The sequence below is a fragment of the Akebia trifoliata genome, chromosome 5, assembly GCF_017979445.1.
Source record: "Akebia trifoliata isolate Shusen 1 chromosome 5, ASM1797944v1, whole genome shotgun sequence".
NCBI classification, from domain to species: domain Eukaryota; kingdom Viridiplantae; phylum Streptophyta; class Magnoliopsida; order Ranunculales; family Lardizabalaceae; genus Akebia; species Akebia trifoliata.
In genome coordinates, this window is record NC_141379.1 from 8,259,998 (window position 1) to 8,276,619 (window position 16,622).

Genomic DNA, 16,622 nt, shown 5'->3' on the forward strand with positions numbered 1-16,622 from the left:
TTTTATGTGTATCCAAACGGACTCTTAATCTCCACTCTAGAATGCTCGATCAAAGTAAATAAATCCTAGTTTGTTTCTTTTTAACACCAAATCTTGAGGAAATGGGGTGAAAATTGGCAACTCACAGAAGTTAATTACTAGATTTGTACGTGCTTGGAATGCCTAACTTCATAAAGTTTAACCCTAACTCTCCGTAACTATCATTTTTTAAGGAGTTAAATTCTCTTCATGTGAGGTGAGGTGTTATAATAACTTCTTATTAAGCGAGAGTTGATAACTCACTTTATACTCCGATATAGGATAATAAATCATGATGATTATTATAGTCATCCCACCATATTAGGATGTATTGATAAAAATCCAAATTTCATTTCTACCAAAAAATTGTTATTTGCCAAATAATAAATTGATAAATCATACTAGTGGCCTCTATATGGGTATGCACCTCTCGATCTAGATGGGTCATGAAGCCTACCGAAGAATCTACACTATCTAGTCTGTGTACATTCGATATTTTGACGAAGTATTGGATTTGCAATTTCATGGTGAACTCTTAGAAGTTGAACTTCAAAAACCCAACTCTCAAAAGTACAAACTATGAACCAAACTGACCCTTAGTTCTATTATTTGATTTTTAGTTATAATCTAATTCTGGAATTTGATGTACATTTGGTTTTAATAATAAAAGTGATTCTTCCATAATCAAAAATATAATTAGATAAAATCATAAAGAAAGCATGATTCTTTTCTTGGATTTCTGAAAATGCGTTTCTTGTGTTCTTGCACTAAAGTGAAAATTTTGTGTTTAGGTATATATAATATTGAGAAAATTACTTGATGAGTCCTAATGGAGGGATTTCTTTAAAAGCACCCCCTAATTTTTCCAGCGTAACTTGATAGTCAATTTATAATAAATTTTTTCATTTCTTCATACCCCCTCACCCCCTTTCACTTAGTCGATGATTCAAATTATCAAGATTAAAAATTCAAATCATTGAGATTAACCTTTCTTCCAATCATCGTAATTAACTTTCATAACTGTCAATATCAATGATTGTAAGTCATTGATCTTGACATTTGAACATGAGTCATCGAAATCAATGATACAAATTGTCAAGATTGACAATTCCCATGGTTGATCTTGATGATTTGAGTTTTCCATTTTATTGAGGTGAGGTGGCATTAAGAAAGAAAGATTTTATTAACTGGGTTGCAAAGATACCACCCAAAACTCAAGGTGCGTTTAGTAAAATGGCCTTACCACTGGGTCTATTAAGTAATTTTTCCTATAATATTTCTTATCACAATTAGATAGTAGTATCCTTTTCAACAAGAACAAGAACTAGTGTAGCCAACACAAAATTCTTAAATCTAGAAATCAATTTCCATAATTCTAATTCTAATATTCCCAAATTAGAATCTAACAATTTAAATCAAATTACCTTTAATATTAATAATGGGGGAAAAGAATCATACGTTAGGAATCGGACGGGACGGGATGATGTGATCGTCCATTTCTTAAGCTAATCAATCCTTCATTTTCCATATCTGGGCACGTATCTAGGTTCATTAGGTATCCCTGTAGACAAGGACAGATCCCTTATCTGGGCTTTTGCCTATAGACCATGGTCTTGTCCAAGGACTAGTCTCGGGGCATGTGCAACACCTGAACATCACATGCACCTTGCCCTCGCGGGTGGCCCTGATAAGTGAGAATGTGCCCTCGTGGGTGGCTTTGAGGAATTATTGCTCATACTAGGTATCGAACACAACTTACGAAATTTCACCACTTATTAGTTTGAAATTACGATTGAGCCATCCCCTTGGCGTTGAAAAAGTAACATAATTATATTCCTCTTAATTATGATCTCCATGTATTGAACTTGGAGTCAAATGCAAACCATTACTAGCCTTATCATAAAAGAAAGCATTACAAAGAGTAGTGAGCCTCAAGAATAGTGACATCCAATTTCAAAAGAAAAAGAAACATGACCCACCTCCCCAATCTCCCAACGTTCATTGTCCATCAAATTGACTCGTTCAAAGTACATGATGAGTCGATCCATATTTTTTAAGATATTAACTGAGTTAATTAAGAGCTGGGTCAACTGGGGTTATTGATCTGTATAAGACACTTATTTTTTTTTTCTAGTGATTTTTAAATGTTTATTATTATTAAAAAAAAAAAAAAAGATTTTGTGACTGAGCATCAACTAAACAACTTTATAAATTATGATCATTTAAATATATATGTTTTGATTTTCTGAGACATGAAACTCGGACGATTCAACTCGGTATTCGAGGACGAGACGTGATACCTGGTTTCAAAAACGTTTATCGATCCAGAAAATCTCGCTTGTTAAAATAGATTAGATTTTTCTTACCTCAAAGAATCTTAAGGATTCCCACGAAACTCTTAGGATTCCCACGAAACTCTAGAGAATCTTTTATAGAAAACTTTTGTTTATTCCTCTTATCTCAACCGTTCGTTTGATGGAGAGAGTCAAACAACATCTGTGGCAAGAGTTTTTCTAAATATTTTATTTGAAAAGTTGAGTTGTTCATAAATACGAATTATAATTTCTACCCACCAAGAGAGAGAGAGAGAGAGAGACGCTTTAATTTCGGGCTTTATTTAGCTTTTCTCGGCGAAAAATCCAATGCCGAAGAAAGATCGAAAGTCTCATAATCGACAATTTTCAGTTTCAATTGATCTCTCTCTAGAGAGGTACATCTCTTTCTTTCTCTTTCTCTTTCTCTGTATTTTTATTTTTTATTTTGATGCTTTCTTTGCTGGTAGAAATTCTTGATAATCTTTGAACCTGAAAATCTGGGTCTGTTTCATTTTATCCATTTAAGGGTTTTTCTTTTCTGGATTTTTTTTTTTAAAATTAAATCTATTTTGTTCTTAGATAAAAAAAAATATTTTGTGAATTTCCTTTTATTAATCTATATATTTCATTGTATGTAAAAAAACTGTGTTTATGTTATTCCTTAGATTTCAATTTGTTTGTTGGTGTATTTTTCTCTGATTTTAGAGAAAAAGCCATTCTAAAATTAAATTCTTCTCTGAAAATTTGCATAATGGTTTTTTCCGACGTTGGGTATCTTTCTTTCTTCTTCCTTTTTTTCCCTAAAGGTTGTTATCTTTATTTTATGGGTTTTTGATAGTTCATGTTTTTTTTTCATTGTTCATGATATTGCAGAAGTTCTGTTTTCTTTTAAAATATAATTTTTTGAAGAATAAAAAGTGTATAATCCCGTTTTTGGTAGTATTTAATGTTCACATTATTTTTTTTGGATCTATTGTGGAACATAATTGAGTATTTTTAATCACTTGTTACAATTAAGTTAGCTCATGGAGCTCTATTGCTCTTAAATTTATATTGAGGAAGACTCAATCTTCTACTTCTGATATTCTTTTGGAAAATTTCTCTTATTTGACAGGTCAGGGTAGATTCTGAATTTTCTTCTCCCCTTGTGACTACAAACAATTGCTGTTTCCGGAGAGGATTATATTAATATTTGTTAAGGAGAGAGGGTACTGGTTTGCGCAGAAATTGTAATTTCTGCGAGCTAAGCGTCCTCTCTCACATCATATGTTTACTTCTCCTTTGTCTTCTTGTTGCCAAAAGGAAGCTTTTGTCAATGGGTATGCTTTATATCTATAGTATTTTTGTGATTGAGATTGGAGTGTTAAGTTCGAGGCTTTAAGTTAAACAAGAAATCGAAGCTGCATTATGGGTGCTGTTTGTTGCTGTTTCCGTGTTGAGGGTTTTGAAGAATATGCGAATCCAAATAATTCTATTTATAGAAACTGCATCGGTCTCAGATGCTTCATTCAGAATTGCATAAATGTGGTATGTTTTTCAAAGTTTTTCAGTTCCCTCTATGCTTAAATGGTGTCTACCAAGAATTTTAGTAACATATTCTTATATCGTGGTTCGGTATATATGCTCTTTACTGATATTTTATTTACTGAATTCCAATGCACTGTTTGGGAGCCATCCGAATTTATTGTCAAGCTTTTATTTTGTATTATAATTCAGTGATAAAAACACAAATGAATTATAGCTAATGAGGCCATGGCATTTACACATCCCTCATCATTTTATTTCCTCTTAACTATCTTGGGTATATAGAACGTCTATATTCAACTTAAGTATCCATGTATCAGTGACAAATTGGTAGGATTGTCCAGTTGGCTATCCTAGTTGGTTTTATAGGGAAGTTTCAGATTGCTCACTTTTGAATTCATGGTTTTCATCGAAGAGAGCCTCACTAGATGATATGGTGTGGGAGGAGAGAAAGGGAGAGGGTTATGTGTGCAGAAAAGGGTTACGAAGGGTAACATAGGTTTTGCTAGGGTTTTGGCATTTTGTTAGTGCAAAGGTTTGGAGCTTACTGCATTTAGCGTTTTGATTAGCTTAACATTTCCTTTATATTTCTTTTTAAATTATAAAGGATATTAGACCAAGAATGATGGAGAGCCCATTGTGGGGACATTTTCGTTGGCTGAATACTTGACCTATAAACACTGTAAGCCTGGGTTTGAATCACTTATCCCATTGAAATAGATAAATTGCATACCCTCTTGAAGTACGCAATCTCAGATTCTTATAAATTTGAATATAAGGAACCTGATTAGTGATATGCTACATTTTAGGATCTTTCTCCAACTCTTGATATGTATTAAATATTAGTTTGAAGATTTTTAAGTTTGTTTTATGGGAGGGAAACTTAATTTATGCATTTGGAAATATGATATTTCGATTTCAGTTATTCAAAATCATCTCCTGAAGTTCTGTTTTTATTTCCATTCTCTCTTAGTATACATTATTATTTCAAAGAAGTGAAGTGCGTGCCATCACTTCACCTGATCAAGGGAATGCATCTTCGACATCTGCAGCATCTCATGACAATACTCTATCTGACATGTACCGCTCTCCTCCAAGGCCTTTGCCCTACGATGCCGATCCAAGATGTTTTCGTTTACAACGGGAAGGGCTTGTCTCAAGACGTGAGAAGGGCTCAAGTCATTCGCATGAGGAATCTGAACCACTTAGAAGAAGAGATACTGATGAGGATGTCGAATCTTTAGATGCTGGAGACAAATGGATTGGATCTGACAGAGGTGGATCAAAAGAATGCCTTTCTGGGTCCTCAGTGAAACAATCATTGGCAAAGGTTGCAAGTGGAGTTGGGTATTTTTATTCATCATCAGAAGATGAAGATGTATGCCCAACTTGTCTCGAAGGTATGATTTTTGTATCTTCTTGCTTATTTCTATGTTGTATAGCCATGTGGAACACATGGGTATGTCTACTCAGCTAAAAAATATTGGTTAGTAATTCTGGAATTTATTGAACTTGGATGGTACTTAAAGGGTTATGATGCTGGTATGGTATCGTGTCTCTGACACTCTTATAGCTGAGAATCAGGTTCTAGAAGTAAAAACTTTTCAAATCATATTGAATCATTACTTTTGTTTTTTCTTGCAGAATATACTCCAGAAAATCCCAAAATTATGACACAGTGCTCTCACCATTTCCACCTTGGGTGTATATATGAGTGGAAGGAAAGAAGTGAAAGCTGTCCAGTTTGTGGCAAGGTAACTTCTCATTTCTGCATAACTGTTCCATATTATTCCTCATACAAACTTGGCCTAGTTTTTTCGTGCTGTAAAGCATATATGTATAACCATCAAGATACAAGTCCAGCGCATAAAGGCTGGCTTGGTATAGGTAGGTTTGTGTTAGCTTGAGCTAAATCGAGTATGGTGATTCAGAAGAACAAAAAATTGCAATGACTCCACTGAGTTGTACCATATCACAGGCATCCTCTTTGGGGTTGGTGAGGTAAAAGTGGACAATAATAAAGTTGGAGGGGCATTATTAAAAAATCTTTGGAGTGAAAGGGTTAAAAGAGGAAAAATAATTATGTTGGAGAGATATTATTAAGAAAGGGGGAGAAGAGGAAAGAGAGTGAGGTTGGAGGGGTAATATCCTTTGTCTCAATCTTTATACCCACTAAATAGCAGCTACAATTGTGTGGGGTAGGCACGGGTATCCTCTTTGGGGTTAAAGAGGAAAGATAGTAAAGTTAGAGGGGTATTATTGAAAAAGAGGGGGCGGGAGGAGAGGAAAGACAATAAAATTGAAGGGGGGAGAAGTGGAAAGGCAATAAAGTGGGGTTATGTGAACCCCACTCCTTTCTCTCAATGTTTATACCCCACAAAAACTGTAGACCGCTGTGTTTTATTATATTGATATAATGGATGACATCACTTTATCTGGTTATAGTCAGATACATATGTAGTATTATGTTGTTCATATACTAGCTTGTATATGGAGGCTTTTAGAAGTCTAACTTGAGATAAATGTGAATTTAGGTCTGCACAGTTCAAAATGAAAAAGGGAAGGAATATTTTTTGTGCAGAGTACACTTGATATGACTAAATGGGTGTTGAGAAGGGGCTGATTATTGTTTGAGTAATCGGTTACTTCTTGAATGCTGTTGTCCTTTATCATTGTAGGAAAAGATGGTGTAACCATCTAATTTACAAGAACATTCAAGTATTTGACTTGATTTTCATACAATTTGAATGTTTTATAAATCAGTATCTTGTTTTGGGAGGGAACCCTAGAATTCCACAACTAAACCTAGATGTAGAAAGGAATGGAAATGAGTTCTTTAGTTGTGTTAGACCCTTGATGAAGCGAAAAAAATAGCTCTTGAATGTTGGGTTCTATGGTTCTTTAAGTTGCACTACATCAGGAAATGATCTTCACTTCTTTTATGATGTAAAAAATGATAGGTCTTTTAATCATGACACATTTTCCTAATTGGATGTCATTTGGGCACATAACAAGTAAGGTACACCAAAATTTGGTATACTTGATTAGAAGGTGAAGGAGAGTTTTGACCTAAATCTCCAACTTAGCAAGTTGGCACCTTCTGGTATAGTTGATATGCAAAATAGCATGTATTAGTAAAATCATGATTCAAAATTCCGTGCTGTTTTGGAATGCTGGGTTCAACATTCGGTTTTGGGTGAAGTCGGAATGAAACATTGATCCCAAAACATTGAATTTTTTGAGAATGTCTTAGAATGTTTTGGTCAAGACTGTTTCGGTTTTTCTCCCAACCCCTATTGGCTGATCCGTTTCTGACCATGCATAAAGGGGGGCAGTGCTCCTCACCTTGACAATGTCGTTGTAGAAGGTGGAAGATCATCTTAAATTTCTTGATGATCACAAGGAATTATTAGATCTGCCTTTCAAAAAGGTGGGGAAGAAACAATCTTTCTCTACAATTCTCTTCTAAAGTTGGCAAACACTCTCTTGCATCATAAGTAGCCTTTTTATCAACCCCTAAACTATAGCCTATGCTGCCTATCTTGGCCATCAATCTTATTGAATTATTCAATTCTTCAATTATTACAAAAGTATTGCTACCATTTTATTACTATTTACCCAATAATACAATTATACATCTAAATTATAGCCCAAATTCCTAAGGTTCTTGTCTTCTACTTAATGGTCTTGTTTCTGCTTAATCTTGCATAGGTCCAATCTTCTTTATTTCCAAATTTTGGAACCTTTAAGTCATGTCTTAACATATTTTCACTTTATCTTGCTTATTTAAAAACTTTGATCTCTATCCCATGGTAATTAATGCAACTTTGCACATTTGCCTTGTTCGTTTAAGTTGGTATTATGTATTTCTCTTCCATTCAACTAATTTTTTCATAGTATCCAAAATCTTGTTCAACAACTTAGTTAACCAACTAAATCCAGTTTCTTCCATGCACTTTCTGTTGAGACACCATATTTTCCTAAAGTCCTTACCATCTTCACTAAGCCCAAGTTTTTTTCCTTCTATAATCTTAATCCTATAAGATGTAAAAAGTATATTATGGTTCTTCTAGGATTAGCATTTTTTTATAGTGCTAGGCTCCATATGTGATCTTTATTGAATAAATTTTGAAAATAGTCTCTTCATCCTCAATCTCTGTCTTTGACCAAGACTCCCTATTTTTGACTTTTGATACTCTAACTTGATCTAGGTATCTATTTTTTTTTCTCATTTTTTAAAATCTTTAACACCATCTCTTTTACCTAAACTATCGTGTAAAACTGTTAGAAATTACATGCCTCATGTTTGGCCTTGCTACTTTATTTTTGCTTCCTTTTTACCACTTCTATATTTTTCAAATTATCCATCCTTTGTAGGTTGTCACCAAGTTTGTAGATAATACCATACATGTTAAAGTTTGAGACATAGGGAATATGGATCCCGTGGAATCAATTAAGTCAAATTGGACCATCGATATGGCTAATCAAGGGATTTATAATATAAAAAAATCTGATTAATCAAGGGATTTTAAAAATGGTGGGACTAATCCAAAATATTTTGGGATTAGGCTTTGTGTAGAAGCTCACTTTCAGTACATTTCTCAATAGTTTTTAAACTGTTAATTAAAAACCTTTCATTAAGAAAAGGACATCAAGAAATAATATCTTTATGATGAAAGAAGTATTTGAAAGAGTGTGATCTCGTACATGGACATGTATGTGCAGTTGCGCCTCTTTTTATTTTTTGTATTAGCAAGTGGGTTAGTGGTCGAAGGCGGGTTTTCAAACCCAGGTCGTGTTATCAACATTCACAAACCTTACGAACTTAGCAAGCTGGCATTTGTTTGTGCCTCTTTGAAATGGCTTTTGGTCATGTAAGACCTATTGGATATTTATATTCATGGCATTCTCCTTTTGGCATAAATCACATAGGCATGAAAAGAAATGAATGAAATTATAGGTTTTTGCTCGTGTGGCATCTCTCCAAGAGATGAGTATAGAGATTTTCAAGTCTCTTTATTTTCAGAATGCAAGCTACAAAAGACAAAACTAGGAATAGCAAAGGTTTTAATGATCGTTTTTATAGAAAAGGGGTGTTTTACAAGCAACTAGCACTTGTTCTCAACCAATCATTGTAACTCTCAACTTTCGTCATGGAAAACCACCCAAGTTTACCTTTCCTTTTGTCAGAATTCAACTTTATCCAAAGGTCTTTAAGTTGTTTTAGAGTTTCTATCTCTATTTCAAGAGTACTGCTATTTCCAAATCTCAAGAGTATCCCAAGAAAAATGCCGTGTGACAAACTCTGATTGAGGGCTAATGAGAGCCGAGAGGAATACTTTCTTTGTATTTGTGATTGTGACATGCTGATTCCTGGTTGATCACCTTTTAGGACCAAGTAGTTCCTTAAGATTGATGCATGTCGCTTCCCAATTAATCCTTTTAAAATAAACTTTTGGGAAACTATGCGTTGACACCTGCATGAGGTCTTGTTTATCAAAGCTAGGAGTGGCTTGTGTCACCCTCTCATTGGTCCCAATATTTGGGCGTACTCCACCTCATGGAGGGAATTTTGAAGGGTGCTTCACTGGCTGACATCATCATACGGGCTGGTGAGCCCATGTGATGACATAAACCTAAGGATTACTTGGGTTCCTCTTCTTTCTTTGGTTTACCAATGTCCCATTTTATTTTGAGTCCCATGCAATTTGGTCTTCCAATAGTAACCATGAGTTTGTTCTCTATTAGCTTTCTCAATTTCACGACTCCACCAATGATTTTTATTTGTTGTTTGTTCACTGTTTTTTATTCTCTGCTTTTAGCATTTTTATGTTTTTGGTCTTTTGTGAGTTTTTCATTTTAGAATCCACAAGAACTTCTTTGTCATGATTTTGTTACAACAGGTCATGTCATCTCACGCCATAGTAGTTTCTACCTTTAAAAGGAAAATTTTATAAGACAGCAATAAGAGCAGCTAGAATTTATGGAACTGAATTTTGGGCAGTCAAGAATCATCATGTTAGTAAATTAGCGTAGCATAGATAATGTTGAGATGGATGAGTGGAAAAACAAGGATAGATAAAATTAGAAATGAGAACATTTGGAAAATGTAGGAGAGTAGCTCCAATAGGAGATAAACTAAGAGAAAGTCGAGTGAGATGGTTGGGGATAGTGAAAGCAGCTATGAACTCTTTCAATAACAGAAGGTATGACTCTAGATAAAGTGGAATAGAGGACCATGACTCGTTTTCTCCTTTTATATTTCACCACCCAAATTTAGGGCACTTCGTTATTTCAATCATTCTTTTCCACCTCTTAGCACAAACATCCATAAACTCCCCTCAAATAACATTACAGTCTTCGCATTTTGAGTCATTCCTATTTGGAATAAAAAAGTGAATCTGGTTTTTACTCAATCCACTCTTAAAAATCTCTATACGTTTAAATACGTGAATTGAATTGTTTAATTTTTAGTTGTACTCTTCTACTATATTACATGAGGATGAGAGTGCTTGGGGTACGCTTATTGTTATAGCACCATGAATTAGTGGCAATAAGCAGTAAATGTTTGTTGGATCTCCCACTATTGGGTCTCTAATTTAACATCTGATGTTGGTTTTCAGCATTTGTAAGAAACCTCACTTTGTTTCAAAGTCTTACCATATGTACAGCTTCGCTGCATTTCATTCTCATCATAGATAAAAATTCAAAGGGTGGACAAAGTATAAAATCTTCAACGGCACCATATGATTGCAAATAAATTTCTTTACTCGGTTCTTTGCAATACAGCTCGAGTGAGTCCTTGTGATCTTAGAACAACCGGACTTAGGGTTTATTTTGATAGTGTGGATTAAGCGATGGATGCTACAAGTATAGGTTCAGTTTGGCTTTGATGACACATGCACATTTGGCTTTTATGTGTCATATGTTGCTAGTTATTGGGGTCATTTGAATCTAGAACAATTCAGGTGAGTCGCACTGATTTGGGATCTATACCTTGGATATGAGCTTTCATTCATGGTAATCTAGCAAGAATTTCACTCTTATGTTCCTTGAATTGCAAGGTTACTCACTGCCTTTTCTCTTGAACAAGTTACACTTGAACGATTTATTACAATCTAATGAAAGAAAGATATTTTGCAATTTTTGACTATTTTCTGATTTAACTATCCATTAATTGAATGTGCTTAATTCTGAAGTTGCTCTCATTTGGTTGGCTTTTCAAGGTTTTGGTATTCGATGAAACGAATTGATCTCACTGTAGAGCGTCTTCACTTCATCGACGTTGCTGAAAAACCAACAGGAAAATAAATAAAAAGGAAGCAAAAAAAAAAAAAAAAAAAAACTGTACAGTTATTTTTGTATATCCCAGGAAAAGAAATCTTCATCAATTAGGCAGATGTGAAGGGGAAGTTGTGCACACATTGCAGGAAATATTGTTTGTTCGACAGATCTGTGTCGAATATTTTTGGCTTGTTTGGGTATGGTTTCTTTATATTAAATTTATTTACAAAAAATGAAAGATATGTGGAAGGATTGAAGAAACACCCAAAAACAGTCCAGAGGGTATCTGCTTATTTTCCTACATTTTTTTTTTTTTTTTACACTTTCAGATTTCAGAATTTCTGAAAAACCCATTACAATCTACATCAGCAATGCTCTGCAAGAACTGGGTCTTTTTGACTTAAGTGTTGGGGATTTCATGAGAATCATTCTATAAAGAAATGGCTGTGTCACTGCAGTATCACTTTGGGAGTTTTATTACCTTTGAAAGTTGAAAATGAAGCATCTTCAGAAATATCACTTTATACCAAATTATAAGTTGATTTGATCTTTGCGGGAGCAAGTATTGGTTGTGGCTTTGCCACATTGTGAACGCAATTTGGATGTGGTTCTTTCAGTCGAGCACAGCAACTTGAATTTACATACTTTATCTTGTCTATAACCATCTATCCTTCCTAAATATTTCCAAAAGCAATGTCAAACCCATTTCATCATCTCAACTCACCCAACTCTCTTTCAATAATCAAGGTTGAATTCTACTTTCACTTTAAAGAGTCATGCAATTAAGTTCACCAAAAAATTTATCTTGATGGGAAGCCAGAAAATTCAAAGTTAGAAAAAGAACTTTTGAAACCCTTTGGAAGGAAAAACCTCGTGGAATTGGAATTATTGAATCATAAAAAATAAAAAATAAATGAAAGACTTCAAAATGCTGCTACCAAGCCAAAAAAAAGAAAAAAATGAACCTTAATCCCATCAATTATTGTTATTGGTATATTTCTATTTGAAGGGAGAAAAAAGCTCCTTATTAGTAGTGATTTACGCACATAAATCAATTTATTGACCAAGACCCACAGAAACTTTCAACATATCCGAAGACAAAATACATAGTAAAATACCTAGAAATATGTCACACAACAGTACATAATAAGTACTAGAACAAGTATTAGGGGTTAGTTATTGTCATTTGCAGCCACTTGAAAAGCTCTCTGGAAGACCTCAGGTGGTTGGCCACCACTCAGCTTGTGTTTTCCATTTATCTGTCAAAAGAAAATCCTCTCGGTAAAGGAACCAATATGGGTAACTTAACCGATATTTTTTTTTTACTTGATAAATATAATCCTACCACGAAATACGGGACTCCTGTAATGTGTGCCGAGTACTTCCCACATTCCTCATAAACCTTCAGACGATCAATCACCAACAACAAATTCAGTTTGAATAAGCAAACCAAACAGAAAATGAAAAGATGTATAAGCTGGAGAAATACCTCATCGACTCCCTTATTAGTGTCTTCAAGAAACTCTGCTGCTCCCTCTAGTCCAACCTTTTGAGCTGCTTCTATAAGGAATTTCCTGCATCCAAACTCCAAATATTTAGACGGCTAACATCTAGATTATAGAGCACTGCATCTGAAACTTGGTTATAAAATGTAAAAGTTGAAGAGAGAGAGAGAGAGAGATGTCAAGCATTGCCAAATGATGTCAAGGCATTCTTGTCTAAATGTCGGGGAAACTTAGATGTGGCATCTAAGGAACAATCTATGGATCATTTCATGATTTAGGCTGGTGAGCTCTTTGTTGAAATAAAAAATGGGATTTAAATTAGAATGTGGATTGCTCTATGCCATGTAGATCAATATGTTGTGTTTTAGACAGCAGATGCCCTCACTCCATTGAAAACGAGGATGTCAATGGGTTATGCCCTCACTCCATCGAAGACGAGGATGTAAATGGGTTATGAAGAATATGTCTCCAGGATACAACCTAACACAGTTTGCCCATAGCAGTATTTTCTCTTTAGATTTGCAGTAACAATGAAGTAATATATCATACAAAGTTTTCTAACACACAATGACAAGAAACATGAATTAAGAAAGATTAATAGACTGGAACAAAAAAGATAAAAGAGTTTTTTTTTTATAACATCATAACTTTAATAGCCATTAGGGGCTCTCAAGAGAGATTTGGTATGGGAAATGAGAAGTAATGGAGCTTTATTTATAGAATCCATTCACCTCAAATAACCAAGTCTAGAACTCCATGTGAAAAGCTATGCATCAATGAGAATACATCCCAGAAAAAAAGGAAAAACTTTCCACATCAACAATTGAAAATAATGTAATCAATATGGAAACTTCTTTCCACATGACCAGTCCATGCGACAAGTAAGGCAACCAAACTACTTTCTCTTTTATACATTAGCACACTAGATTTCACTAATAATGAAGAAACATATCATACAAAGTTTTCTAATACCCAATGACTCTTAATCACAAATTAAGAAAGATAGATAGACTGGTACGAAAGAGATAAAAGTTTTTTTTTTTCTTACTCTAATTCAATGGAGATACCGTTAAAGAGGATTTTTTTTATGCATTATTCAGGCTTCAAAGCCATTGGGAGGTGCCCTTTGGGGTCTTAACCCAGCCATTTCAAACATCGTCACTCTTTAGTTGCCTATCTTTTGTACATACATTTAATAGCCATTAGGGACTCTCAAGAGAGATTTGGTATGAGAAATGAGAAGTGATGGAACTTTATATATAGAATTCATTCACCTCAAATAACCAAGCCTAGAACTCCATGTGAAAAGCTATGAATTGATGAGAAAACGTCACAGAAAAAAGGAAAAGCTTTCCACATCATCAATCCAATTTAAAATAAAGCAATCAATATGAAAACTTATTTCCACATCATTATATAATATCATTTGATACATCATACAATACTAGAAAACAGTATTCTACATGTTCATCATTATATAATATCATATGATACTAATTTAATTTGAAACAACATATATCTTACACACATCTTACACTGGGAGCAGGACACAACCTCAACAGTATGACACAAAGCCATGTCCACTTGAACGATGTGCTCAACCGTGTCACGCCCTTGTACAAGACATTAGGTGTTGGACACAACAGCATAGAGAACACAGTGTTCTTCAAAAAAGACATTATCTCATACTAGTGATCTTAGCACTTGCATGAAGCTTAACGGTATGTACAATATTATGTCACAACATTCTAAGCGTAGAGATTAATACAACAAAATTAAATAACGAGCCTACAACTACTACTACCAGATATAAAAAGTGTACTCACCGATCTCCTATGTACTTGCCCTGTGTGAAATAACCAAGACCCAACTCCTCCACAAGAGCGTGCTGCTTATCGAGTCCCTGCTGCCCGGCAAATGTTATGAGCCTATGACTGTCCAAAGTATTTCCCCTGCATATTAATGCATTTGGTTAGAAATATCTCGGCAAAAGCCTCATAGCCCTATGTAGTGGCTGGGCTTAGATCCATAGCGCAGTTGGTTGACAGATTCCAAAACAATTTTGAGGTCGTGGGTATAAGTCCAGCTTACCCAGCAAGAAAAAAAAAAACCTATATAGTGGCTAGTACTTCAACTATGAGCCAGACTTACGTGAGACCGGACATGTCATACTGAAGCCCATGACCCCGAAATACCTGCAAAATTAAAAAGCCTTCATATATGTTTCTTTAAATGAGTCAGATCAATAAAGACGATACTATCCATAAGAAATTTAAGGAATGAGAGGAAAACCTCTGTCATCCGAGCTTCAATTTGTTTAGATTGAGATCCAAACTTTTCCTTGTAATATTCTTTCTTAATAACACCCTCTTTTGGGGCAGAAGGATTGAGGAAATAGGGGTGCCATCTAACCTGCAAAAGTAGACCAACTGTGAAGTGAACACAGAAGAAGGAAATATGAGTGACAAAGGAAAAGTAACAAAGAGAAACGGAGACCTCAAAATCAAATTGATCCTTTGATGTAGTCATAGCTTTATCTAGATTTCTTTTTCCTATAAAACACCAAGGACATACGGTGTCTGAACTGATATCAATTTGTATAAGCTTCTTCCCCATGTTGTTACTAACTGATTGAGCCATTAACTTTGGGTATCTGCAATTTTTGGGAGAAATCATCACTATAGATTAGCCAGTGCATTACCCCAATAAATTAAATGGTCTTTCTTCTTCAAAATTTATGTACAATCAATGAGATGAAGTGCTTTGGTGCAAGTAAAAGGCTCTAACAAGGTCAGAGGAAGACCAACATTGACATGGATTGAGGTAAAATGAAAAATATCAAACTCATGACTATTGAGGATACTTCTAAATTGACTTGAATAGAAAAAATAGGATTCATGTTGCTGACCCAATATCCGGGATAACGTATAGATGATCAATTCATCAGGATCATCATTGTCATGAAAGCCTTATCCCAAAAATCAGGGGTTCGGCTAAATGAATCATACTCCTCCACTCAGTGGTCAGCTCTATATAAAGTCATTTAGATTTTTCTTTCTTTTTTCGATAAATAAAACCAATTTACTGATGGGAGGACAAGATGGCCTCACAAGGGAACAATACAAGGACTAACGTTTTCTTTTACAAATCAAATCCCACCTAAAGAGAAGGTCCTCAAAGAAGACACCTCTAAACTCTCCAAAAAAAAACATACACCAATAGAACAAAAAACCCAAAATACATATCTAATTTAATCTTTGATTTTGCCTGTTAAATAAAAATTACATAAATTTAACAAATCCTCTAGATGGGAATATTATACAACTCAGTTTTTTAGCAATCAAAATCCCAATTCAAACAATCAAAAGCTCACCCAATATCAGATTCCGCAAAATTCATCGACCCTTTCTCCAAAATCAAATTTTTTTTAATGATTGAAAGGATATAACCACATATTAAACCAACAAGGGCATGTCTGTTTCTTGAATTTCTGCATTAAGCAACATTTTCTAAAATGGGTTTCTTTAATCTTATTGATCTCATATCAAATACAATCAAAACTTGAGAAAATTTCACAATTGGATACTAAAAACCTTAGAAATTCAAAGAAAATTGGAATTAAAAATGAAAAAAATAATAAATAAACAAGCAAAATTAAGATTTGGGTGAGAAATGAGAAGAGGTACCTCGGAACAGCGACGTTGCTGAGAGACAGAAAACGCATTAACAACTGACGGACACGAAGACCATTTCAGTAGCTATATATAAATCTTTCGAAAATCACATTGAAATCTCTAGGAAATCTCTTCCCATCTCAACCGTTCGTTTGACCCTAGAATAGCTGTATCTTCCAATCAATTCGTAACACGTGACATTTGATGCTAGAATACGAGAATTTCAGACTTTCAGATGTGAAAAAGCATCTACGGTTATGTGTGCGCCACCACATCATTTTTGTCCACCTTTGTGTCTCTGT

General features: G+C 34.5%; 2 protein-coding genes across 3 annotated transcripts; one reads left to right on the plus strand and one right to left on the minus strand.

Moving 5' to 3' along the window:
* The first annotated feature begins 2,571 nt into the window (after positions 1–2,571).
* LOC147401382 (E3 ubiquitin-protein ligase At3g02290-like) lies at positions 2,572–12,401 on the plus strand. Of its 2 annotated transcripts, none has more exons than XM_086442668.1 (5): positions 2,572–2,728; positions 3,448–3,860; positions 4,831–5,257; positions 5,502–5,611; positions 11,084–12,401. In XM_086442668.1, the coding sequence occupies exons 2-5, from the start codon at positions 3,741–3,743 to the stop codon at positions 11,108–11,110; spliced, it is 684 nt and encodes a 227-aa protein (XP_086298794.1). In that variant the 5' UTR covers positions 2,572–2,728; positions 3,448–3,740; the 3' UTR covers positions 11,111–12,401. The 2 variants fall into 2 exon arrangements, with proteins under 2 accessions (XP_086298794.1, XP_086298795.1); XM_086442669.1 differs by lacking the exon at positions 2,572–2,728 and adding an exon at positions 2,776–2,834.
* On the minus strand, positions 12,090–16,488 carry LOC147401383 (Thioredoxin superfamily protein). Its single transcript, XM_086442667.1, has 8 exons — positions 16,333–16,488; positions 15,143–15,299; positions 14,939–15,058; positions 14,798–14,841; positions 14,473–14,598; positions 12,631–12,715; positions 12,487–12,543; positions 12,090–12,400 (listed from the first exon to the last, which is right to left on the minus strand). The coding sequence occupies exons 1-8, from the start codon at positions 16,368–16,370 to the stop codon at positions 12,314–12,316; spliced, it is 714 nt and encodes a 237-aa protein (XP_086298793.1). The 5' UTR covers positions 16,371–16,488; the 3' UTR covers positions 12,090–12,313.
* Between the last annotated feature and the right edge of the window lie 134 nt (positions 16,489–16,622).

Excerpts from the sequence above, each read along its gene's own strand:
- LOC147401382 (XM_086442668.1), top strand. The coding sequence starts at position 3,741 with ATGGGTGCTGTTTGTTGCTGTTTCCGTGTTGAGGGTTTTGAAGAATAT. Across the intron at positions 5,258-5,501 it reads ATGCCCAACTTGTCTCGAAG|AATATACTCCAGAAAATCCC; the intron begins GTATGATTTTTG and ends TTTTTCTTGCAG. Across the intron at positions 5,612-11,083 it reads GCTGTCCAGTTTGTGGCAAG|GTTTTGGTATTCGATGAAAC; the intron begins GTAACTTCTCAT and ends TGGCTTTTCAAG.
- LOC147401383 (XM_086442667.1), bottom strand. The coding sequence starts at position 16,370 with ATGCGTTTTCTGTCTCTCAGCAACGTCGCTGTTCCGAG. Across the intron at positions 15,059-15,142 it reads AGGATCAATTTGATTTTGAG|GTTAGATGGCACCCCTATTT; the intron begins GTCTCCGTTTCT and ends CTACTTTTGCAG. Across the intron at positions 12,544-12,630 it reads CTAATAAGGGAGTCGATGAG|GTTTATGAGGAATGTGGGAA; the intron begins GTATTTCTCCAG and ends GATCGTCTGAAG.